General features: G+C 34.8%; 1 protein-coding gene across 6 annotated transcripts in view; it reads right to left on the reverse strand.

Moving 5' to 3' along the window:
* LOC136981042 (zinc finger MIZ domain-containing protein 1-like) overlaps positions 1 to 27,410 on the reverse strand; it is a 99,450-nt gene that overhangs the window by 22,265 nt on the left and 49,775 nt on the right. For 4 of the 6 annotated variants that reach the window (XM_067277306.1, XM_067277304.1, XM_067277303.1 and 1 more), the window contains exon 5: positions 7,907 to 8,045. In XM_067277306.1, the coding sequence (XP_067133407.1) occupies positions 7,907 to 8,045 (139 nt within the window). Of the gene's footprint in view, positions 1 to 1,016; positions 1,228 to 7,906; positions 8,046 to 18,747; positions 19,076 to 27,410 lie in introns of those variants that run through there. The other 2 variants (XM_067277307.1, XM_067277308.1) reach the window with 2 other exon arrangements.

Genomic DNA, 27,410 nt, shown 5'->3' on the forward strand with positions numbered 1-27,410 from the left:
ATTAATTGAATTAAATACGGCAGTAACTTTGTTCGAATTTCTATTACTAAAAATAACTTTTTATAAGAATTTCAAAATGTTTTTTTGTATATTAATACCGAAAACATATATATGTAAAGCCAAAAAAACAAATAAACTACCTATAATTGCAGTTCTTTTGCCAAATAGCTTTACGTAAGTAAACAGTTGTCAAGGACAAAATTCGAAAAATATTTATTCTAAAGAAGAGAATTGATGTCCGGCTAACAAATGATTAAATTATCCGTCTGTCAAGCCGACTGACACAAAATTACTCTTTAAAATAATTATTAATTGTTTCAGGATATTAATTTAATATATTTATTAATCGTAAAAGAATAACAAGGATTTATACCGAAGTAGACAGGAAATCTGTCCACTGTAGATAAAAAGTAACGACATCAACTGGTCATCCGGTAGCGAGCTAAAAATCCGCAATCTTGTCCGCGATCTTCACGCTTCGTGAATTTATTAAGCGACACTTAGAAGTAATTATTTATGATTTTACGACAATATACACGAGCTTTTGCACAGAAATAAAAACGTTGCAAAATTTAAAAAAAGAATATTCCTTAATAATCATAAGCCGTTTAGCAATTTGACACTATTTAACGTCATATGTATTAATTACGAAAAGTATATTCGCATATTTTTCTTTGTTATTTAATTGTAACTTTCGTAAAATATTTATATTATGCCTTTATAAAACTGTTAATTACTGTGTTTATAAAATTTAAGTGTCATTATAATGAATTTAGTTAAAGATTTGTCTTTTTGTAAACAATATATCGGGATTAAAAATATTTAAATTAACAATTCATCCACAAGAGGTCGGGATTATCACTAATGAGTATAGCGACTAGTCAGTTTTTATTATTTTTTTAAACCTATTTTAAAATATTAATTTAATAATTACGTTTTACACTTAAAAATAAATTTATACAAAAAGAAAAAAAATCTGTGCAATCGATAATCCGTTTAATAGCGAATAATATTACCTGTAAAAGTCTGTCATTGTCCGAGGTCATGCCTATTGCCTACCCGCAATCAGCTTTAAGACAACCATCTGTTCCCTGTATTCTGCAAAACATTCCAGGTGTTCTGACGTCAAAAAAAAAGATGTCGAAATCGTTCTATAGGGTGCGTAAGTGAAATGCGTACGTGTTGCGACAATATACGCATCCGACAATTCGCACGTTCGAGCGAATATTTCACTTTATACGTGGCGATTTTCTACACGTTTTCTGCATTTAATTATGAAATTAAAAACTAAATTTTGCAAATAATTGTTTTGCTAAATTTATAGCTTCGTTTCGAATTCGTTTTTACGTTATAAACTCGATTATTTTATCTTCGAGTCCGATATTTATAGGTTTGCTGCTGCATCTAAAACATCTTGGAATTTATTGTTGTATTTCTGCGTAGAGATGATAAGTATAGAAAAATCGAAACACAATTGTTTAGTTTTCTATATGCGGAAGTAAGTAATCCAAAGACTTCATCTGGCAAAGGTGAAGTGTTGGAAAAGACAAAGTCCAAACTACTTCAGTCACCGTGACTCTCGTAACGTCTGCAAATCACGTATTATGGTACAATGAATCCATTAGCAAAATTGAAAGTTAAGACGAATGCTCAAGTGAGTTACAACTTTACTTGTTTATCTACAAAACAAACTCGGGGAAGGAAAGCAAATTTTGGTAATGTTTTTAATAACGTTTAACATGATTCTTGGTTTGTTTGCTTCTTCAACAACAACAAATAAATTTCTCATTAGATCATAAGAATTGTTTTTTTTTTAATCCTCTTATAACTTATATCTTTTTTCATTGTCTTCTTCAAGGTAAATTCGAATACATTAAACGCAAACTAGGTTAAAACTTTAAAATAGGTTAGCATTTTGAAGTGAAAATGTGTTTTGAGTTAAAGCAAGCAAATGGAGGAAAAAATCTTCTATCGAATGGAGTTTTTTTTTAGAAGAAACCTTTAGAACTTAAATCAGATTCTATTGTCTAACACGAGATTTGAAATAAGCATTTATATCTAAAAATTAACTATTAGGATATATTTTTTATGTTAACAGGTGTTTGCCTTGCACATCTTTAAAAACAGGTGTTGTTTGAAACAGATGCCAATAAACCGGAAATACTAACAGATTATATCAATAATAATAATAAATTTCGGCCTTTACTATATAGCCCTTAGGCCCGTTTGTCAGCCTCTATGTAGATATGTTACTAGTTATCATAAATCTCAGATTTGTAAAGTCGATTTTTCAGGAAGATATGTACTTGTTCTGCTCTTTTTTTCTTTTTTATTGTTTACAAAAATCCGAAATTGACTGACTACAAGAACATCATTTTAGAATTTCTCTACGACTGTCTGTAACCTGAATAAGTATCAATTCCTATTCAGGACGTAAAAAGAAATTACAGGATGTGATTTGCATAAGTAACGCCTAACTATAACTAGATGTAACTTCTTTAGAGAGCGACGTGCGGAGACATTTTTAGATGGCAGATTGTAAGACCTACTAAACTTTACACGGATATATTTGGAGGAAACCTTATGATTATTGTTATTTATTAATTTTTTTTTTAAATAAAATTTATACGGTGGTCAAATCAAAGCTTCTAGTTTCGTCCTTGTTTAAGTCATCAAGGTTACTTACGAAGTAGAAGCACTCACCCAGAACGGGGGGGAACGGTCGGGAGAAAAGGAGGAGTCCAGCCTCATCCCGCTGCGCTCTACCTGTTTAGCTTAGTGTGAATGACCTACACGCTCATTATCTTCTACGGGGGTTGCTGTGGAATTCAGGGGTCATAGAGGGTGGGTCATTTCGCACGTCCAAACAGAAAGAGTTAGTGTTCCCACCCTTCTCTCCCCTCGAATACAGAGATTTGATCAAGGAGAAACAATGAACTCTTCCACGCAAGACTAAATTGCCCTTCTAGGACTGGATTCCCCTTAATTGTATCAGGTAAGGTTAAGTTGTGTTGTTGGGTGTGTGAAAGTATTGTTAGATCTGTAATCTGAGTCGGCGGTACATTGTACCATCTCCCGTTGCAACCTTGCATTTTCACACTCAAAGAGCTTTACTTAAATAAAGAGGAAAAAAAATCCGATTTATCGAGGGCTAAAAAAAGAAGCGATAACAGGAAGAAAATTCAATTGATACGTGTTATATTTTACAGATGAAAACATTCCCGGTTATATAGTAAATACTATAATTTCCGTGCAAAGCGAATATTTTTCCGCACGCAATAGCCGTTTGATCTAAGCGAAAAAATATATAACGCAACACGTTTTAAACGGTTTATATTGAAATTTTCGACCTTCCATTCTATTAGCCTTCGCGTTTTTCCTTTATTTAAATAAACCTAATTTTCTTGAGGGGAAAAGAAACAATTGTTAAGTAAATAATATTTATGTTATAATAATATTTTTAAGCGTTGTTAAACTCATCCCCGATCGTATCGCCATCTAGCGCCTAGGAAATTAACGAAGAAATAAACAAAAATAAAAATTCAACTTTTATTTACTATTAATTTTATTAAGTGAAATTTATTTTTCTGTCATCAAATTTAATTTTATAGCGTATAAAACGCTCGGCAAGTTAACTTACTTCATAGTAAATTATGCGAAAGAAGTTTATTGTTACGGCATCAAAACAAAATAATAAAAAAAAGAGTTCTTTCCCTTTAAATTCCTTCACATTAAAATTAAGCGCTTGTTGTAACAATCGAGAAAAGTCATTTTTATGTTTATTTATAAGCTTTTTAAGTAGCTTATACACCAAAAGACATTTAATAAAATTCAATAGTTGTTAATAAATGCTACTTATTAACGGAGAACGACGATAAATATCTTAATCTCTACTAAGCTGAATTTTTAGCTACTAAAATGCTACTTTAAAGAAAGATACTCTAATAATTTATTTATATGACTTCCCTTTTTATTTATTTCAACAATTAATCTGTTTTAAACAGCAAAATTTACTATTAATAGCGCGCCTTTTATAAAGGGTAACTTCGTTTTAGTGTCTAGTGTCTTAATCGCATTTTATTGAGTTAGCACTCTTCGAAATTATGTTTACGCTTAAATTTTACGCATAACTTCGAAATTATGTGTTAAATTTTAAGGTTTTTAAGTACTTTTTGTTTAAATATGAGAGTTTTGTTACGTTGTTTGAGGTTTTATATCGGATCATTAATGATGAAATCTTGGATCATTCCGAATTTTTAGGTGTAAAATTTTGATTTACTCGAAGAATCGCGAGGGATTCTAAATGTTTTGATGTATAATTTTGCTGTTGAAATTTTTTCTGCATAGATTCTAAAAGATCAAAGTTTAGAGGAAAGTTTATGGCGAAATTTAATGAATTTCAAAGGTATGAGATTGCTAAATAATAAATTGTGATTGTTCTATGTCGAAACGTGCCAAAGTTTCCTTCTTACTCACTTTATAATAATAATATAAATTTCATCGAAACACAGAATCATTCTCGAAAATAATTGAAGCTTTTTGTAAACTAACCGACTTTTTACAGATTACAATTAGAAAATTTCATATTTTTTGCAGTTTATTAATAAAATTTATTCTATAATATTTCAGGAATCTTTTTGAGGAATGTAAAAAAATAATGTTTCATTATCTTTCTGAAAGTTTAGGTATCAATATTTGCCTTTCTTTTTTTATTTTAATTTGAATATCTCATCAAGATCGTTGCGTCTGTATAAATTGAGGGATATTCTAGTTAATTTAGCAAATATTCTTGAAAATTTCAGAGGAAACAAATATTTCTATACAGCTTTTTTAATCGCTTAAGTTAAGCTGGATCGAGATTTTTCCTTCTCGATTACTCATAACTAATTTGGAGGACTTCACTAGATTAACCTAATTTTCGTCCTTTACAAAACGGTCCTCAAGTAAGTACAAGAATAGAAGAAGAAGGGAAAAAAATGGGAGACTTTTCACACGACTTCTTTCACTAAAGGAACCTCGTTAAGTAGTGTGGTGACAAAAGATCAAATTTCTTTCTCTTTCTTTTTTACGTAACCGTTTTCGGTTATCCGAGAAGGCTCAACAATCCGAATCAGTCAATCAGAACAGGACTTATATAAGATAAAAGGCAAATGAGGGAAGACAATTAACGGGGTGGGTGGACCAAACCATCACTTCATCAAGGTCACGAAACCTGACAGGTTTGGAGAAGCGGCGTGTTACTCCACTATCTCATTGACTGACAGAACAAGACTGGATTATGGACACTTCACCGCTTACCCCTTTTCATCACTCGACTTTGAAATTGTATCGAGCGATAGAAAATCTATTGATCGTTAAAATTAACTCGTATAATCGTAGCTAAACAGAGAAATTAAGTTATTAATAAAATAAAATCATTTTTTTTTTTAGTTATTTTTAAGACGAAAAGATAGCGCCAAACGTCTTATTTGTGAAAAAACCGGTAATAATGTTTATATAATTAATTTTATAATCTATAAAAATGTCTTTTTTTAGTTAGAGATATTAATAAATAATTAGTTGATTGAAGAAAGTGATTACGGTGCGCGTTATACGAGAATTTAAACTACATTTTTTGGTGAATCTTAAATAAATTGGCGAAAAATTCCAAGAAATTTTGAAAATTAACTTACGTAGCTATTATTAGTAACAATACTAATAAAATTAAGTAACGAGAAGTTGATACTTTAGGAAAGTTTCGTCTTAAGATCTAAATCTTCCTTCTACAAAAGTTCTTTACTCATTATAATAAGATTTGATTAATTTCATTAAAGAAATTTGTGATTAAATTAAAAGCGAACTTTCGGATTCATTGAAATGGTTAATGTATTATTTAAATCTTGGGCTAGCATTCTAGAGGCTACACATTGTTTATAAATCGTAAGCTATTTTAAGCGGTTACTACTTTTAGTACTTTCTAACTTGTACACTCAACTTATTAATATAAAACACGCCTAATCTGGTTAAATAATAGGTATGAATGTTGATAGTTACACGTTGGATCGTCCAAGCAGGAGGGAGATATTGTTTGGCGAGAATGTTTGTCGTCACCTTGGTAACGAGATTGCTTTGGTTTGTCTCTAACGATTATAATCACGCTCTCTTTATAGTAACTCCATTATTGATTCACCGATCTTCACACGTATGGCAAAGGAGAATTTACTACACTCCACCATGTAACAATAGACGAGTAACCGAAGAAGGTAACATCCATAATTTATAAGTGAACCACAACGTATCGTATGACATTTATCAAGTCGAAGGTCACAGAACAATCTGATTTCACGCTTGGGATAGACCGCGAGCAAAGACAGGATACAAATCAGGTCCCGTCCGCTAGCTTCGATTATATTTAAGTAACCGGAGAATGTGTCGAGACCAAAGCGCGCATCGGGACTTATAATGGAGCAAAACGTTACTACTAAACATTTACTCCCCCAACTAGAAGGCAATATTCTAGTCGGCTGCTTACTTCGCTCTCATCGATCGAAAGATTTCTCAGAATAGTACGTAGACAAGACATCTAGGTGCTGCTCTGATGGTGGCATCGTCGACCCAAACCCCGTCCCACCCCCGCCTACGGTATTAGCTTAGCATTTCTGGCCATTGATCAAAACAAAACCGACACACTTTCTTCATCTTGTTAAGTGGTTGATTGTTTCTAGCCATACAACACTGGGACGCTCTCCCCAATAAAATTTTCATAGTATTTAGGCAACAGCTGCCGTCATCGATTGAATGCTAAGCATGAAAAGATTTTCTTAAAAAGGGGAGCGTTAAAAAAATATCCGCTTGCGAAACAAAGAAAAGAGTAATAAGTTTCGTAAAAATTAAAAACTTTTTTCCTCCTCCTTTTATAATTTGTTGTGGATTGTTTCTAAATCCGCACGAATACAATTACATAATCTTAAGTTACCAATGTTAACTAGTTAGATGGCAGGGATCCAAGAGAGAAAGAGCCTTCAGGCTAGGCACGTCTTCGACCTTGCCAGCGCGATTATAGGCCTTAGCAAGTTCCCAGCAGGTATGTAGAAGAGAGAATACGGTAGCTGTGTCACTAACCCCCGAGTCACATAAATGCTGTTATTACCAACCTGTCTTATACAGCCAACTAACCCCAAGGGCAGTGGCTTGTCATGCTGTATTCCGGTAATGAGATTATGTTACCGCATGGGTTCGGGTGCGGACAACGCCCACTCGTGCTGAAGACACCAGACACGTGTGGCGATGACCCTATCGGTGGGGGTGAAAACCTTCATCCGGGCACGTGACTCATTCGGCTCCTTCCCAATTTGCATTTTAATGTTTCCGATATCAACCTGTTACTTGTCCGAGCGAGCGAATGAGTTGATTACGGTCCGCATTACACCCATCTGGAGAAGGGTAACGTGGGCGGAATGGTTGATTCCGCCGCCATCGATCGAGCTACGTCATAGCCGAAGGCCATCCCCCCTTAGAATATAGCTCGGAGACACGCCCCCGCACAGGTGACGAGTCTCGACTCACCCTCTCGATAACGTCTTCATATCGCGATCTTTCTCTGCTTCTTAGTAGCTCGAAAAAATCGACAGATGGTCCTTTCGAAAATTTGCATCGATAGGGGACGAATAATGGTCGAGTCACGTGCCATTGATTGACCAATTGGCTGTCAGACAGCGAGCGACAAAAGCGCAGATGTGACTCAGCGATCGGGAGAAGATAATGTATGGACTCTTCTATCGTCAATTGGAATCTGTTGAATCGATCGAAGGGTGTTCGAAAAAAACAAAGGATGGTGACTCAAATTGTTCTTGAACTTTTTGAGATCTAATCCGTGTAGAGAAGTAAAAACAGGCGGGAAAGAAAGTACAAATGTCAGATCACTTACCCCTGGGGAACGGGAGGTAGATTTTTCTGTACAGATTGATGCATGTTGGGTGGTTGAAGGGTCGGGTCCCCCTCACGGTTTTTCTGATGACGGAGCAGCAAAAGGCGACCTAAGTCTTCACACCATAGCGACAGCAAAGCTGGAAATTGTAAAATAAAAATAATAAATTAATTAATTAATGAATATCCTTTCCTCTATTGGAAAAGATCGCGTGAAAGACATACGCACATTTCTTCCATAACATTAATTAAATTCGTCGAAAGAAAGAAAAAAAAGCATCGCGGCAAAATGTCATCGGTTTTGTCCCGTCATCAATTTATTAAGCGATGTTTAAAATATGTTTTAAAATGATATTTATTCTGGTAAAGTTTTTAGCATCGGGATCAATTTTTGGTTGGAGGAAGAATCTCCTTCCGACAATGCTACCACGCTGTTTTAGGGAAAGAAAAAGGATTGTCGTGGTTGTCATGGTTACACGGCCCTTCTACCGAAGGATTGTGGGTAATTTGAAGATGCCGCAGCGATTACAGGAAACGTCAGGTGGTGATTTGGAAAGGGGGAGAAACTGCTCTCTCTCATCATCTGCTCTGATGTGACGGAACCAGACTAAACAATCACTTGATAACTATGCGCCATTTCTTTTTATTTTTTATCTTTTTAATGAGGTCGAAGGAAAATTTGAAATATAGGTGAGTAACCGTACGTTTCCCGTCACTTCGAAGACGTTTGGAAAAAGTTACCGTAGACCTTCCGACTACATTAAGGTTAGTTGATTGACATCGAGCGCGACTCGCTAACGAATTCAAAAAAGTACTGAGAAAATTGCATCGGTAATAACACGGTATCGGTCGAATTGAAATGGTGTTCGTATACCGTCAGATATGATGTCATCATTTACGTAATTTCCGCGTCACCTTTCGCATTTCATTGCGCAAGTCCTTAACACGTCGAGTGATGGATGTCGGCGGAGCGGCACACTTTTCAGGTGCATCGCTGTTCAACTTTCTCTCGGCAATGAACAGACTGATCAGCCACTCTGTTTATCTCGGGCCAGCAATCGATGTTACCTCAGTTGCCTAGGTAACGTGCACGTCACGTGACGCTGTTGTTTTGTCTTTAATTGCGAGTCGACCAGACTAGCGCTATTGATTGGTCGACCGGTGTCAATAGTTGATTTCCATTTCTACCGTTTGTTTAGTGGTGACGAAACTTTTTTTTCTATTATTATTATTATTTTTCTCCCAATAAAAAGCAAATAAAAAATTTTTAACTTATAATTCGGCATGTGTTGAAAGAAAAACAAAAGACAAATTGCCATCGTCACACGAGCAACAACTGTCCTGGCTTTGTATCCGCGATACAGCATTTTATTTTTCATTTTTTTTTTTCAATTTTCTTTCTAAATGGCTAAAGAAGTATAAAAGAGAATATTATCAAATATAGAATTAGTAAATTATCCGAAAACAGACGTTTATAATCGGAGGTACGATCGATCCGTTAAACGTTGGCAAACATGCAAGTCGATGATGAAACCACTAAGCCTAACAAGTCAGTGAATCGGGAGAAGAGAAAGTAACAGGACAGTGCACTTGCCAGTTGGAAAACTTCCAAAAATTCGAGTAATCGTTCATATATTGCCTTACAGTTTTTCGGTAATGTTATCTGTTGTAATGTCTCTTTCTTCTCGAGGAAGTGCACTTCTTTCCAGTCTTCTTTCTTTCTTTTTTAAGTATTAAAAAAATTTTTTTTTTCTTTCTGCTTCCTCGATATCATCCGAATTTGTTACAGTTTAAATTTTATACAACTTGACACGTATTAGTTACTATTTTTGATTAAATCAAACTCAATAAAGATATCGAAAATTTGAAATTCCTCCTCCTCCTCAAATTGAACTTGTACTGGGGACGCTCAGAGGAGGCAAATGAGAAAATTGCCCTGGACCCCAAGGAAATAGGGCTCCTATACAATTGTTTCTTTTTTTTTCGTTTACTTCCTTTAATAATTTAATTTCTATAGGCCCCAATATGTATTTTGCCCCAGGCCTCGTTACCTTCTGGGCGGTCCTTCGTATGTATACACAGTGTGTAGATATCTTATAAGTGTAAGGTTAAAACATCAAAGAATTGATAAAAATCAAGTTATAAAATTTTTTATAAATACGATGTGTCTTGTTATGAGATATTGAATGGTTAACCTTTCGCTTGGGACGTTTGATAGTGTGCCAAAGGATTCAAATTTATGAAAATACTACAAATAATTTAAAACTATGAAAAAAAATATAATCCACTAGAATTCTTTTCCTAGAAATAAGATTATACAATTACTCTATTATAATGTACGAGTGTTCTGAACCTACTCATTTACCTCTCCTGCCTTTTCGTGAGAACTAGAGACAGAAAATGTAAAATTATATGATTAATTACGAAAGAAATTATAAAGAAAATTTTATGACATTGATATCGTTTCGATCTTTATCAAAAATCACACAATATTGGAAATTTAGAGCCGTTATTATAAATCCGTCGACGACAAAGTGGAGAACAAGTTGCACCTGGAGTACACATATATAAATTAATCTGTAAAAAGTACTTTATACTGCTTAATTCATTACTCCTTATTCTAATTAATTTATTATTTATTAAATTTGTTATCGTTATTTTGTATTTCAATACATATTTTAATGAAATTCGTACATTTTTTGTTGTATGATGGAGGTGTCAGTTATTCTTAGCGACTGTCGCCCGTATAAAATAAATAAATAAATCTGATTTCTTTGTAGTTTAGTAAAATTTCAGTTGATAATTTTATACCCGTTTGATTTTTATTCGATTTAATACGAAAACAATGGATCTGTATCTAATAGAAGAGTTTATTTCTTCGCACAGAGTACTTAGGAATTTTAAAACGATAACATCTTAAGAACGTTCCCGTTGAGCAGTTCACAAGATTTTCTCTCATTAGTAATTATTTAGATCATAATACAAGTCAATTGAATGTATCCTTTCGTCCATACAATTCTCTAATAAAAAAATTATGCAAATAACATTATTCATTAGTAATTGAATCGGAAATATTGCCTTTACTAAGTGATTACGTTAAGTGCGTTTACCGGCTGTTTACCGATGTTTACCGTTTACGTTTATCGATATTTTCGGCGATGTTCATCGTGTTTATCAACACGCTAACTCACGTTCATCAACATCATCGACATCCTACTAACTTCGATGTTAACCTTTATCAATCATAGTTTAACTAATTAAAACCGGTTAACTACCGGTTAGCGAACGAGTTCCAATTCTTTATCTGTAATATTTTAAATGGTTTCGAACGGCAAAAAACACTTTTTATCGCTTAAGTATAGCTCATAAAAGTATGCCTACAGGTTATCATTTGAACCACTTAACCGCCGTCGTCATACATTTCTAGTGTGACGAAGGCGAGAAGTATCGTCTCATCCGATGGCACCGAACGAAGGCATCGATCCGACATACAAAATAGGCATTGGACTATTAGGCATTGTTTACCGGATAATCCTGGCCCGGTGAGGTCACTGAACACGACGCTTCAAGGCTGGCAATGGCCAGAGGCCGTTGTCCTGTTCGGGATATTATGAGCAGAAAGCGTGACTATTGTGGAGGGGGTGATGATGGTTGCAATGCACGTGCGTGCGGCCGGGTTAGATCGGTTCGCACGGGGTAATGCGCCGCTGATAGGTAGCACTTGATACCACCAGATCGAAGATAAATTAATTGATAATCAAAGACATTTTTTCCTATAGGACACAAAACGTAGATTACACGCTTAGAATATTAACAGGCTATCAATGATGTATAAGATATTGCAGAGGTGGTTTTTGAAATCAAAGTTTAAACTCCTTTAATGGAATTATTTAATAAACTATAATAAGAATATTAAAAGAACAATTAATGTTCGCAGCCTTCACGGCGTTAGAATTTCATAAATAGTTGTTACTTGTTGACAAAAAGGTAAAAATCTTCCGTTCCGGATTTAAATGACTTTGTAGCACGATTTAATTTGTTGAGTAGAAACTATAAAACGGAATGTGCGGCTGTGTCAACGACGCTTACATCTGCTACGTCCTATCTTGTTCGCTTAGATGTCCGATGACAAAAAAGGACGACTGCTGCTACTACCATAGCCGTTTTTTTACTTTTTCGTTATTTTTTTGTTGGCACGGGTCCAATGCCGATAGACACCTGCCTTGCTTACTAACCTGTCCAATGAGAACAACCGACTGACAGCCTAGCGAAACATTATCTACATATTTTTCTAGCGAAACAGCATTATCGTCGTGTTTCATCCTTGGAAATTTAAAAGATCTCGCAGTTTGGTTACTCGGACAGATTAGAGAAATCATTTTTTTCAGCATCTTCCTATATACTTTTGCTATAAAATAAAAAAAGTATAACTTAATATTCTTTTTAAAAATTGGAATAGTTGTTTATGGTTTGAAATGGGACCTTTTGAAACGAAGAATTTATGTTTTGAAACATAAATTATTAATTGATTGTTGATTATTTTGAAATAAAATCTTTTTGTTTGTTGCCGTTATGAAGTTACGCGATTACATCCCACACGAAGAGAAATTCTTCATTTGCTAAGTCGTATAAAATTTATATAATAAAAATTGAAAACTGAACCGATTTAAATATGTATACAATATTCAATTTCAAACGGAGAAAATTGTTTTAAAAAATATAGATTAAACTATCAGTTACCATACCGCAAATTCATATATAATATAGTCATTCTATTTCACAATCCGAAAACATAAATACCGCATATACCTATATAGCATTTATATATAGAAAGGCCTATAAATTTTCAAAAAACACACACACACACATACACAAGAAAATGTCGGTCACATGTGTCATTCACCCATGCGAGTCAATATCGTCGACAGCTTCAATCTTAACATTTGATGCCACGGTCACCCAGTAGGAAATATCATCTTTGGTTCACGTGCACTTCCTAATTGGTTCCTGGCATGCGATTCCGAGTCAACAAATAGGTTGGTTTGTCGAAAATTGTAGCGTGACAGTCAGGGAAAATTCCTTCTTTGGATTCTTCGCTCTATCAGAAATAGCAAATGGTTGGAATGTATCCATTCCATTTCACATTCCCATCCAAAAAATAAAAAAAAGCGAAAATGTTATCAGTTATGGTTATATCTAAGATCAGAAGTCTGATGTAGTTGACAGCATACAGTTTCCCATCACCCAAAAGCGGTAAGAAGGCTCTTCGTACTGTAACATACGATCTCGTTGCATGTTTCATGAGTGTCAGTTCTATTGAACGAGAAGCGGGTGGCCGCCAGCTCCTCAATCGATAGCGTGGAGTGCGTTGACTAAATAATTCATTCTTTCGGACCTAGCTGTCTATCCCTACGGAGACAAGACCTAGAATTTTAAAAAAAAGTTCTGGTCTAAAATTGTAGAGAAACCGAAACCCGTAGTCTCCTGAATTAAAAGTCGGAATTTTAAGTACGCTCTTTCAATTAGCATCAACTTTATGTTAAATATATTTCTGCATTTTTCGAGTTTCTAAAATACTTTGAAAGACTAAGATAAGATTAGCCAGTAGTGATGAGGAACAGAGTAAATAATGAGTAGTGGAACACCAACATTAATGGAGAAGGTGTCAAATGTAGCATCATCGATCACCGCACGAATTGAGTGGTCATGAAGAAGGTAGAAAGTTACAGACAGGAAACCGCAAGAGTTGCTTCTTTGCTTGATCTTGATGCTGCATCTATTGAGTACGTTCAATCACTTAATAACTATTTGCGGGTGTAGAGTGCTTTATATAGCGTTCAGTTATTCGTAAAAAGACTAAAATTGGAAGCGTTATCGATTCAATTTTGCCATTTATCTTACTTAATTATGATTTGTTTTAGGAAAAAAATAGCGATAACTAAGCAATGTAATCGATGATGATAGTCTCAATTCTTTTGCAATCGATATAAATTTCTTATCTGCGAGAATACCCATGGCTAATTAAAGCATCTGTAAGATTATCCCAACGAAAGATTCTCAATTTTTCATTAAAAAATTTAAATATCCTGTTTAACATATATTTATTTTCATTTCTCCTTCAAGAATCTTTTAATTTGCTTAGAGTTCGCGCGGTTACTTAAACGGAATTTAGTTCAATTTACGGTATATCTAGGATTAATTTCAAACATACCATAATTTGAATAAATTCGTTAAATTTTTATCTTTTAAAAATTTTAGGAATCTGTCAAGTATTCAGCAAAAATCATTTATAATGTAGACATGTTGGAAATATTCGAATATTCACGTCTCTCACTATGCAAAGATCATGGCTTTGAGGAGGAAAACGCTAGTTTAACATCGTTATACGTTCCTCTACATAAATTTACTACAAAACAGATTATCTGTTTTAACCAATAGCCACTTATTGTATTTTATTACCTCTTGGTTACAATACATAAAACTAGTTTCGAAATAATGCGTGCGTAATCATTGATTTTTGACCAGTCAACAGCTCTTGTGCAACAACATAATAAAAGAGGATTTGGCGTTTAAACAGAATCGATAATTTTACAGGAAAAAATTCACACATATCATGTCCATAAAAATGAATCTTTGACCTTTCTCTCCAAATATTCTCCACTATCCTTAACCTAAAATAATCAAATTATTCTCTTTAAGAATAAAAGAAGGAAGGGCTCTGTGAGAGTACAGTTACGAAATCTATAAGTGAAACTACATACAATATATCGAAGGCAGACGGGACTTCGATCTTTTAAAGAACGAAACACGAAATGTCGGAATTTAGATTTATTTTTGAATGACACCAGATGTTATATTATCCTTTTTTGAATGTAACGTTTTGTTGTATCCCTAGTAACTATTTAGTCAATCCAAAAATAAGTTATAGTTCTGTTTGACAGAATACAGGTGGACGCCCTCGAACGGTAGGTGAATAAAACTTAGTGGGCGGCCATTTTAGATATCAATACGTAAATTAACTTGCATTATTAACTGAATTACACTTTCGGTAAAGGTATTCGCGCCGAAATAACCTGGCCACAATTAAAAACATATATTTTATCTATTTATAAACAATTAATTTTTCCTCTTTCTCTCTCTCTCTCTCTCTTTTTTTTATACAACAAACTTAACGATAAAATTTAAAAAGAAAAAATATATATATTTAAATTGTTAGAAATTATTATTATTATTGTTTGTTATTAGGTATTATTATTATTATTCGAAAAATTGCAATTTTACAAAATCTATATTTGTACGAACGCAAAGTTCTAAATTTTTGATGATGATGATGATTATCGTAATAATAATAATAATAATAATAATAATAATAATACTAATAATAGATGATAAAAATTCGATTTCGATTAAAAAAAAATACCGTCACAATTAAAATTAGGTGTAGTGTAGAATTGTAACGGTGCTTGACGAATTTTTTTTTTTTTAATTGGCGAAATGAAAATTATAGTTGTGCGTTATATCCGATATTGCGATTCGTGTCGTAGGCTACTAAAAATTGTCATGGACAAAAACGATATTTCTATACTGTACAGTACAGTACGTCGCGATTGTGACATAGTTACGATACCTGTACCTGGATGGGAAAGTAGTTAATTCTTCTACGCAAATATTCAAGGTCTTAAAAGTGCAAAAATAGTAATTAATACATGTATTTTTCTACAATCAATGCAATTTAAAATTTTCGAATTAAGGAGGACACGCTGTATACTATTTAATGTAACACACAGTTTAATTATCTTTTAAGTGCTCCGAAATTCGATAATTATTTTCATCTAATTGGAGAAATCGTATTTATAAATTAAACTATCAGTTCTATTACTGATGAAATGTAGAATTGTATTTTTAATTTTAAAATTTCGATCGATTTATTTAATTATTTTTAATGTAAAAAAACAGCCGACATTTACGAAATATCGATTAAAATTTTATATGGTGAAAGCACGTGTTGTTGTGCTTAAAGTTAAGCAATTTTTATTGTTTTCAGCTCTAAATTCCTTTAGAATCCGCCAAATGTTTACCATAATAATTTCTCACACGTTAAAGTTGAGTAATCATGCGGTTCGATCGTTCTTTTCACCATTTCAACAATCGGCTACCGCATACACGACCGAAGAAAAATTTTGATTTCGTCCGTATATAAAATAATTATTGGCTAATTTCCAAGATCTCTTTGAAGAGAAAGTACGAGAGATAATTAAAATACTGTACGCGTGTAGGAAAAAATAACCAACCCCCTACAGTTTTGTGGCTGTTATTAAAGACGCTAATTGGGTCTGATGCGTGGTGTACCATACCTACTAACACAGTTCTATCTCAGCTGAGGTCAGGTCAAACGGAGAATAGTTACATCATGATTAGCGATGTAGAAAGGATATTTGCTGCGTAATACTAACTAGGCGTGTAGTAGTTCATTTTGGGTGGTGTTTAGCACATCTCGTGTGGGTTGCATTTTTAAATCTCGGAACGTTTTCATAATTCGACACACTTTATGGGGACAGGTCAACAGTTTATTTCTTTTGCATTTTTACACACTTAAGGATGTTCAAATATTCAGAAACGGAAGATAGGATTGACCTTGGATATGCCCCGTGAACACTCATCCACCGAACCGTGATCTAAGTTCAACCACAGATTCGCGTTGCTCGTATTCATGCTTTAAATAATATGCTACGATAAAACACTTAAACACTGCAAAATAGCAATTTTCGGCATAAATTTAGAGCTAGAAATCTGTTTATTTCGTTGAAGAAACAAAAATATCATTTTTATGCATTGATCAAGCGTAACGGAATTGAATCAACGTTAACCACTACCTGTAAATCGATCATATTGTAAGAGCTATAGTGACTCATCTCCCTTCTGATGTTAAGCATTATCCCTATATACAATACTACAGTATTGATATATTTTCTCGTAAAGGAAGCGTCAGAATTCTAAAAATTTTAAATTAAATGCGATTTCATTTTCTAATTACACAATATCTTAGTGTGTTAAGTAACTTTGCAAGATTTTAACAAACATCTAGCGTCATACGCTATGCAAACAGCACTGATGACGATTCCCACATGTACTGCCTGCCGGATGATTGTGTGGCACGCCATTCACGATCAATATAGAGTAGAAATCGTTTGGCGTGAGCAGGAGAACAAAATGTACACATTGCTAGTTTTATATTCTTTATTAACACATCAAGGGAATCAGATAGTGTCTTCGAGGCGAGATTGATAGCGCATTTACTTCACTTTCAATGGGCGCATTACTTCAGTGTATCATGCTAAGTATTAATTTATGAAACAGTTTATACGTGCGTCCAAGAAACAAACGAGAGTATAATTTGGCACGGGTGTGGCCACTTAGTCTCTGTTTACCGTCTTCTCTAAATGTTTGTCAACCGAAGAAAGGGTTGCGGAATAAGTAAATAGCATGATTATTTATAAATTTCCAATATTAGAACTTGTGGGTGTACAGCAAGTCTTAACGATCTGTCTATAATATTTCCGGTACAGCGGGAGAGGACCCACCTGTGAGCAAGGGACTTGGGAGTGGGTGGAGATTCTTTTTGGTGATCAAAGATCGCTGCTGGCACCACCTGGATAAAGCTACAGTTTGTTGCGATTATTGTCCAAAATTCCACCCTTTGGTTCTTTATTATACGGTTCACCTCCAGCAAATAACATTTTAACAGATTCTTTGACCCGTGTGCAATTGCTATTTTTATTTAATAAGAAAATGTTACTTTAATGGCATTTTTCATACGACATTCCACCCGACGAACTAGAAGTTTATAAAGAAAAAATAGAAGAAACGACAAAACAATTCTTTCGAAATTTTATCGAGACGTTTTATAAGTTTTTGTATTTTGTTCACGCGTCATTGCTCGAATAACACGATAAAATTTAGAAAATTTACAACATTTCCTGCAGTTGTATATCTCACTCCTGTCCTCACGCCTGGTCGCATGTCTCGCGCTGTTCAACATTTGTTCTCTAGAGACAGATCGACTCGGGTGCCCACAATAGCCGATGGTTCTGTTCCCACAGAATCAGACTGAGGCCCAATGTTAACGCACGTGGCTAACTGTTGTCGACTACTCTGGGAAACATCCAACGCCGCACGTGTCGTTCAAGCCTCCCCGAAATATAAAAGCTATACAACCCACGGGAAAAAACGAAAGAAAAGGAAGAGGAAAAAAATGTACATCCTCCCATGGCGTCTCCTTCCAGAAACCTTAAGCAAAGAGGAAGAAATAATTGGAGCGTTGATTTTTCATTCGAGACGTGTCGAGTGACAGATTGAATCAATCGATAAAGCGTCCCGTGATGCTTTACTTCTCGACACTACTAAGGCTTCCTTCACCTTTAACGCAATATCCGTAGCCTCGTTACAGGCCAACCCATTAAGGCAGAACAGCCATCGATGTTTAAGTACAATGGAGGCGATCCTAACGCGCAGACTCCATCCCACCAGATTGTAGCAGACGACGCGTCCACACTGTCATTTACCGATAGGCAGCTGTCTTTAGTACATCAGCCACCATTACACGTGCATCTGCACCCCTCCGCCGACGTAACCTCAGTGAATAGACTTTACCGGGCTATTTCTCAACCGGGCACCATCCTCGTCGCCCAACCGAAACACCTAACCTGGCCTTACCTTGGCCCGCTTAACGGACCGACGCACACTAGTCCACTGTAGCACCCTTTCCAACTCCGCCCCCGAATCTACTTCCTCAACGTAAAAATACACCAAAATCCCTACGAAATTACACCAAAAATGACTCACCTCGGCAAGCGTAGCTTACGGTGCGTTCGGGTGTCCCACGCACATAATATGCCCTTTTTTGTTTTTAATCAGTTCATGGTGGCCAGCGCGTGCGATCGCTATCGCAGCGAAAACGCTCTGCACAGAAAAACAAACAGTAGAGACAGACGGCGGTTGTGCTTACACCAGCGACTGCTGGCTACTTATTGAATGGTTGGACTGGCAGCTGGGACGACATGGAGCGCACTCCGCCTGGCGGATAGTTTGTGCACCACCTTGCACAACTGTCAATCTCTGACATCACTGCCACTGCTACGGATTCGATTAACAAACAACACGAATAAATCGAAACATATTCGGTGTGTTTTTTTATATATTTTTACGCTAATCTCTTGCGTAACGTTTATTAAAACCACACATTAATAATTAATATTTAATTGAAAGGCGTTCGTATCTCCCTCTTCATTCCGTCTCTGACGGGCTCAGCTGTTTGTAAAGATATAAATCAGCTGCTTAAGATTGGGACCCAAACTTGTCACACAAAAACTGGAAACAGAGTGGAAAATTGCTTAACTTTTTATAATTGCGAAATTAGAACGTGATCAAGGATAATGTATAAACTTTTAAGTATAGGCTAACTTGTACTAATTCGAATTTTCTAAATTTATGTGTGTGTGTATATATATATATACAGTATATTCTATTTTATTTTATTCTTTCGAGTCGAATTAATAGATCGAGTAAGCAAATAATCGTCACGCAAGGTCAAGTAGGTCACAACGAAGACATTGGGACAAAATTAAGGTTGTGTGTCCGGTCCCATTCGGCCGGTGTCTCCAAACCGGTAAGGATGGAAACAAAAGCAGTTGGGAGGTACATATATAGACACCACACCTTGGCTGCCACATCCGGTAATTAGAAGTGTGCCTCTTCAACCGTACCTATATCTCAATGAGAATGCACCTAGACGAATGCAATATGCACTCCGATAGACCACTTTAGTTTTACTGCAGTCTTAGAAGAAGTAAATACATATATTACAGTGACGAGAATAGTGTGTAAAGTATCGGAAGCCTTTGAAGATTCAGTAAAAGTTACTCAGATCATTAAAACTAAAGTGGTTTAGAAACCCAGTTTAATTTAATTCGAAACGTCATTTGAAACAGCGCGTAATTACTAAACTAGATATCAATTCAAGTTTGGATATACACAAATATCAAATATTTGAATATTATAATTATTATTATTATTATTATACATAGTTAAAGTATATGTAGCCTAATATGTTTTATTCCAGTAATCTCGGGTACTAATTTAAATTTTAATGCGATGTCCCATGTTTATTCGTCTATAAAACCGAATATAAATTCGTGATAAATACATGTAAATTAATAAAAATTCTTTTTTGAACATGGCGTTACTGGTTATCATATCATTGAAGTGCAATATATTTAATTTGGTAACTAGTTATGCTTGAAATCCGACATATTTATGCTTATTTATCGTCAATATTTTAGATTTAATGACTTATTTTTATTTTAAATATAAAACTCAATATACTAATAAAATTCTAATGAAAATGTTTAGTTTCGAAGTGACTTGTTTAAGTTGTAAGCCACATCCTTTTATTTTTAATATCATAATTTTGAAATTTGATTTAAGAGCCGTGATACAAGTCTAATCTCTGAGCAATGTTCACTGACGGAAACGTAAAAAATGGCCGTTGTTTGGAGGTTATTTTGTAAGCTTTTTTGTTAATAAGTTTCTGGAAAAAAATGGCCACTGTTATTGAAGCTTCGACTGCTCAAAAAATAAATAATTATTCATTTTTGGAACTTATAAAATAAACTAGTTGAATTAATCTATTTATATTAAAACGTAACGTACTGTACAGTACAGTAAATACGAAATAAAGTTATAAGCGAATGTACGATTTTAATATTTGCAGCTATACAATTTAAATATAGTCAACCCATAATGAAATCAATAGAAATCCAAAATTTTGTACTTGATTCCATTGGTTTCCATTGATTATCATCGATTCTCAAACACGTGGCAACAAATTCTGTGTAAATTAAATTCAGATGTATTGTTCGTTCGCGGTGTTTTTTTTTAATCTCACATTTTTAAAGTTCTAACTCTTTTCCCATGTTCTTTCTATGTTATAATCTCCATGTATGAAGATTAATCACGCGTAAATGAATTGCACATGCATTAATCCCCTTAAGAATGGTTGCTTCATACAACAATTAAGAGAGGACCTAAATTATTCTATCTCTTTTGAAATATCGAAATTTCGCAAAAATTGATAAAGAAAAAATTAACGTTTTAAAACAATTATTCATTTCGTTGCCAGCCGTTAATGTTTACTTGTTTAAAGGTTTGTATGCTGTTGAATCGACGACGCTACTCGACCTTTCGCATCACCTCGAGAACCACCTGACATTTTAGCAAAAATTCCGCGCTATCATCATTACAATCGATCGCTAAAATTCTCTTTTCTAATGTAAGAATAGTAAAATTAATATAAAAAGTAGAAAATAATGTTAAAGAAATATGCCGGTTAACATCTTCAAGTTAAAAGTTGTAATTAGTTTACGATTTATAACAACTATAACTTTATAATCTTAGAAGAGTGGAGGATATCAATGTCCATTAACACCAATAAAATCCATTAAACATTAAACATTCATGGCAGAGATGCAAATTTACTCTATCTGCTGAATATATTGTGTATATTTACTGCATATAATTATAGGATTCACAAAATTATGCATTAATTTACTCTGTGATTTCCCTAGCAATTAGTATTGTTAAGATTTACTCGTCTTCACTATCGAAACTTTGATTTAAAAGCATTATTAATATACTCTTTTTAAACTTAAAACAATATTAAATAATATTACTCTAATGTTATAATGCTCTGTTGCTCATCGTTATAACAACAGTATCAGCTTATGTTTGTGTGTGTGGTATAGCATTATTGCTATATTAATAGTAAATCCCAACAAGATTCTATTGGAGTCTATTTATTGTACAAATTTTGCATACTCTTATCTATAAATAAGCATACAATTATATGATAATACTAATATAAGTTCTACTTTACATAACATAGATAATAATAATAAATCTAGTTATAATATAACCTATATAATAATATATATATATACTGTATATGTATATATCATGCACATATTTACATAGTTTACTGTTATTGTAAAATGTATTCAATATATATTCTACTAACAATAATGTTTATTGCCGAAAATTATAACACAAATGCTATATACTTACAATAGTTCTATATGCTTAATTTGCATAGTAAAATGAATATTTGGCATATATTTTATAGTAAAAGCCTAGCTGTATAGGACTAAACATAGTTAAAATTTTCTATTCCTTAATGGAGATTCTATTGATTTGAACATTGAGTATACTCAACTTCTTTTAATGATAAGCACTTAGTTGTATTTAATTAAATAAACTTTATGAATATAAATGTTTAGGTATTTACAATGTTATAATTGTTAACAAACGGGTGTGCTTCTTATAGGCTTCGTAAAGTAGTTAAGACAAAGCCAAAAACAAAGTTGATCAGATACGGATTCACTAATGTTTCTAATTGGTCACGAGCTCTTCACTGGATCGACTTTTGTCGATTTCCTAGGACTTATTACAGAATTTGTAGCGAATAAAACAGATTCTAAACAAATAGGAAAAATCGACCATCATCTTCATTAAAATTTCATCATCTCCTTCTCAATTCGCGACTGATTTGCATTTCAATAAGGTGAAAAGCAACAAAGAAAATAAAACTTTCCGAAGAAAAGATTTTGTCTCCCCATTTACCACATGCCGTTTAATAATATTCGGTTTACATCAAAGATTTTAAAATTAAAAAAATATGGGTTTTACATTTGTATATACATATCACACATTCGTATATATATATACATATATTGTTTAATATAACAAGATATGGTAATTATTAAAATTGAGCCTGCCTCAATGTTTAACCCTTGATAAACTGTTAACCGGAGTAAGTCATTCTGGGTAAAGTTAATCCGGGTTGAAATAATCTCGGAAAGATTAAATTTTATCGCGGATTAACCTTTATCACCTGTAAGCTAATCTTGGTTAAAATATTGTCAAGTTTTAAACAAAGACTAAACGTAAGCAAAAATTGAATATTTTTCTCATTAAAATCGATTTAGAAATTTCTAGTTTTGAGCCAGTAGCAAGAGGCACGTCACGTCCAGCAACAATTTGTCAAATAATACGAGGAAGAGATTTAAGAGGAAATCACTTCATTCGAGGGACGAACTTCACGCCTGTAATAACCAGGGGTGGCAAATAGGAATTAATAAAATAAAGGCGATATCAGCGGCCATCTTAATATGATTGATATCGAAGGATAGATGATGTAGGAAAGTTCTTTTTCTTTTGCACCTCCCTCCAATCGGAAAGCGCATCAGCAAATGGGCGTTTGGGTAAGATGAGGAAATAGCAACCGTGAAAAATAGTAGAATAATTATAGTGTAAAGTGAATACATCAATATGAGGAATATGATAGGCGTTATCTTCCTGGTATTTGTATTTAGAATTCGAGTCAGCCATGGAATCCATTAATTAAAAATTGCTTAGAGAAACAACGGTAAAAATCGGATGTTATGCGAGGGAAGTTAAATTATATAATCCAATCTAAACAAACACTTTGCTAGTGTAGATTAGCATTCTGTCGTTGTAATCCTCGGTATGCTCGACTCTACCAATTTGAGCGAAGGGATTATGTCGCACGTCTAACTTATTTAATGAAGATGCATAGAGTGGCCTGTGCGTCCGGTCATTATGAAAAGTTGATGATATATATAGCGTCTAACTAACTGATTAGCAAGTGGATGATGTTGACATCACGTGACTACACGACAGTTGCTCCCGGTCTCCAAACGGCTTAGCTACTGGTTAATTGTTATGTTGTGATACATGGGAGAGAGGTCAGCAGACTAATGCTGATTTACAGCCTCCGCCTCGTCTACGTGATATCACTATTGCTGTTCCTCATCGCTTTCGAAAGCAAAGGATAAACTACGATGGTATTTTCCCAAACTTTAACTTTGCCTAATTGCTGAATGGTTTCGGAAATTTAACTTCACCCTCGGATTATTACGCGGCCCTCTAAATGCTCTCGCCTGTAATAAATTTGTTCGAAATTTAATTTTCCCGACTCCATATGATCCCGATTTAACCATTATAATCTTAGATCCCTTTAAATGAACTTAAAGGAGCCTCCATAGTACTCCTATGACAAATAACTCGTGCCAGATGATAGTTTAAAGAGGTCAAAAGCAGATTTGCAAAGCGATATTTTACATATTGAACTGGAGAAATTACATTTTCCCGATCTTATCATTCTCTATTCATCACGAAACAGAAACGATTTTTAAAAAGTATTCCTTAAGAGAAATAGGAGAGGGAACCAGTTTAAATTCCTCTCAATAAAGCAAAATAACCCGTTTAATCTAACCGAATAGCATTGATAATTAAGCAAAGCTTCCATCAAGCGACCATTTCTGTTTAATCAGTGGTAATAACCCAGGCGGAATATTCCTATACTTCACCAAACAAATTACACCTCCGAGGAAGGTGGTGCTAAAAATAATGGGATAGGACTATATACTTGTATGAAGGAAATATGGGTGGTATTTCTGGTCAATCAGGCCAAAAGGGAAACAGCTGAATATCTTCCCACAATCTACTGCGCCACAACAGAGCAGAGACGGATTGCTACATTCCGAGGCGGCGCAATAAGATTGGAAAAGAGTTTTTTTTTTCCTTCTTTTCCCCTATCGAAGAGCCTCTTCCAGCGCAGAACCCTTAAGGGATGAGACCGGTAAAGGTTAAACAATCTACCACCACTCGAACGGATATAAACTAATTTATAAAATTAATGTATCTCCTTTAATAACAAATGAACTATAGGAAAGAGAAATCTCTGGTTTGTACTCGGGAGTGAAGCACTTAATTTAAATCATTTGAAGTTATTCAACAGTTTCCAATCAACAACGGGAATGTTTCCATCATGGAATAACGACCAATCCTATTAATTCTCGATTCCATCATCTCAATGGCTGCCGATGTGGATTTTTATCAAAGATCTATCTTTTCCGGTAGAATTCTCCAATCTCTTCCATCTGACCAAACCACAAAGATAAAAGTACTTCTATGGCACGGTCTATATCTAACCTATATAGCATCTTCCCCTTTTTTCCGTATCTATTGCAATAAAATAAATGGCAAAAGGTCATCTCGGATTGAATCGAGAAAAAAACTGCTGACGGAGTTTATCGAAGTCGGGTTCTGCTGCATTACTTCCTCTGACGACCAGATAGATACACGGTACAGGTCTTTAGGGTCTTCTATTCCCTATTTGCCAAATTAATTTAGCACTTTATCCCCTTTACATTCCTAGAGTGCTGAGATAATTAGTGGGTAGTAAAAGCGAAATTTGAACCCCACTCGGTTTAGTTACGACTTTACAGAGGCTCGAAACGAGTGTCGATCCTTCTATCACGCTAATTATAAAACATCTAAAATCGTTTTAGCGTCGCTACGCGATGTAAAACAGCTCACACTCTATAGACTACCTTTACGATCGCCAAACGTTTATGCGGTAAATATAAAAATAGTAAATTTTCGAAGATGAACCTGTTGCCCCTTTATTCACCGGTCGGGACGAAGATAAAATCTGGAAAATTTGTACACAGTCGCGTGTTGACATAACAGAATCGAGCTCCCTCCCACATTATTGACTATCGGTGATACACTAATAGATACTCTTTTAGACTCAACCAAGCGGCAGATGTTGCTTTGTCACCACGTTGAGGGGGAGGTAAAATAGATAGGTGGAAAAAAGCAGCTCTTTTCTACCGAAAGCCGCCCACGTGCGTCGAAGATGATTCAGAAGGCGACACTCTCCCCTGCAGTCTCCCTTTTCTAGCGATCGAAACTGGCGTGAGTCAGGTCGACACTCAATCTAATAATTACCCCTCTGCCGCCGCACCACCGAGCTTAATAACAATGTTGGTGCCCCTTACCGCGGGTTTAGATACAAACGTATTTGTCTAACATATTCCCAATGTCTCGACCAATTAATATTGTTGCAGAAGATGGATTGAAACTTTTTCTAGATATCAACTCCAATGAGTTTCCTTTGTCTTCACCGATTGGGACTGTTCCAAAATTATACCTTTGAAATGATTTAAATTTTTTTAGCAGTTTATCCCCATATTTAACTAGTTAAGAAACAAGGTTAATTTATTCGTCTGCGCGCATCCTGGAACTTTTCCACAATTGGCAGTAGGCTACTTAAAGAGTTCTTAAACCCTATAATTACATCAATTAACTCGTAGAAAGATCGATTTGGCGACAGTTTACTCAATAACGGCTTCTATCTCTTTCGAGCAACAGGGAGGAAAAAAATGGAAAGTTATAAGAAGACCATCTGCACCTACCTTACTTCATCCAAGTATTAGTAAAATGTTCTAACTTTCCACTTTTACTATAGATACTGTACGGCTATTGTATACACATACATTAAAGTGCTTCTTAAACATCTATTTCGGAATGTTCGTTCTCTTGTTGATTACACATTTTATCCATCCAAATTCCTATTATTTATCACTAGCAGGACCCAATGATCGGTTTCTGATGTCCAACCCCTCGACCCCATTTTGTCTCCTTTCTCTCTTTTTTTCTGCTCTTTCGGCCAATTTGTCATAAGCAGCATTATCTAAACTTTGGTTTTTCCTCGATACATAATTCATATAAGATGACTTCTTTCCTTTTCAAGACATTTTGTTCACTTCATATCGTATTCAAACCTGGTATGCAGTCTCCTCTCTCTCTTTCGTGTCTGTTTGTGTGTTGTGCCACGGATCGATTGGTGGTTTAGCCACAGAAACATCATGGATCCAACCGATTCGATATTTATAAAGACTTTAACGTCATTTTTAAAAACTCTTTTATCATATCTTCCAGAAATTTTAACTATGGTAAGCAAGTTCGTTAAGAAACACAGTCGATTCGGCCGAACGGCAGACGAGAAATTTTTTTATGAATTAATTCCCGGCGATTTTCGAACTCTTCGAATACGTTTTTTAGTGCGGAGATATAAAGATGCACGAGCCCATCAACCAAGCTAAAGAAATGCACATGTCCGGAAAAGAACAAGTAAAGGAACAGTGAGCATGCCCAGATAAGTTTACACGGAAGGCAACATCCTAGTGCAGAATACAGAATACACCCTTCGATTACCACACTAGAACAGATGGCACAACCGTCGCTATAGCAACCGGGCATCTTTGGGACCAAGCGAATGGCACACAAATACCTAATCCTGTCTCTACACACACCACACACACACACACACACTACACACACACACACACAACGGACGGATGGAGAGAAAGAAAAAAGAGAGAAAACGAAAGAGAGAGAGAGAGAGAGAGAGAGAAGGAAAAAGCAAAGATGCCAAAACCGCAGATTTCACAACAGACTACTTAAAGGACAGCTTGCCAGACGTCAACTATGTATCGATTTTTGGTAGAACGACATCTGTACATAACACGATGCCCCACGGATGCTTTTCTGCACTTTTACCTAATATACTTTTTTTTTTCTTA

The sequence above is a fragment of the Centruroides vittatus genome, unplaced genomic scaffold (assembly GCF_030686945.1).
Source record: "Centruroides vittatus isolate TY-2023 unplaced genomic scaffold, ASM3068694v2 contig_742, whole genome shotgun sequence".
Lineage (NCBI taxonomy): Eukaryota > Metazoa > Arthropoda > Arachnida > Scorpiones > Buthidae > Centruroides > Centruroides vittatus.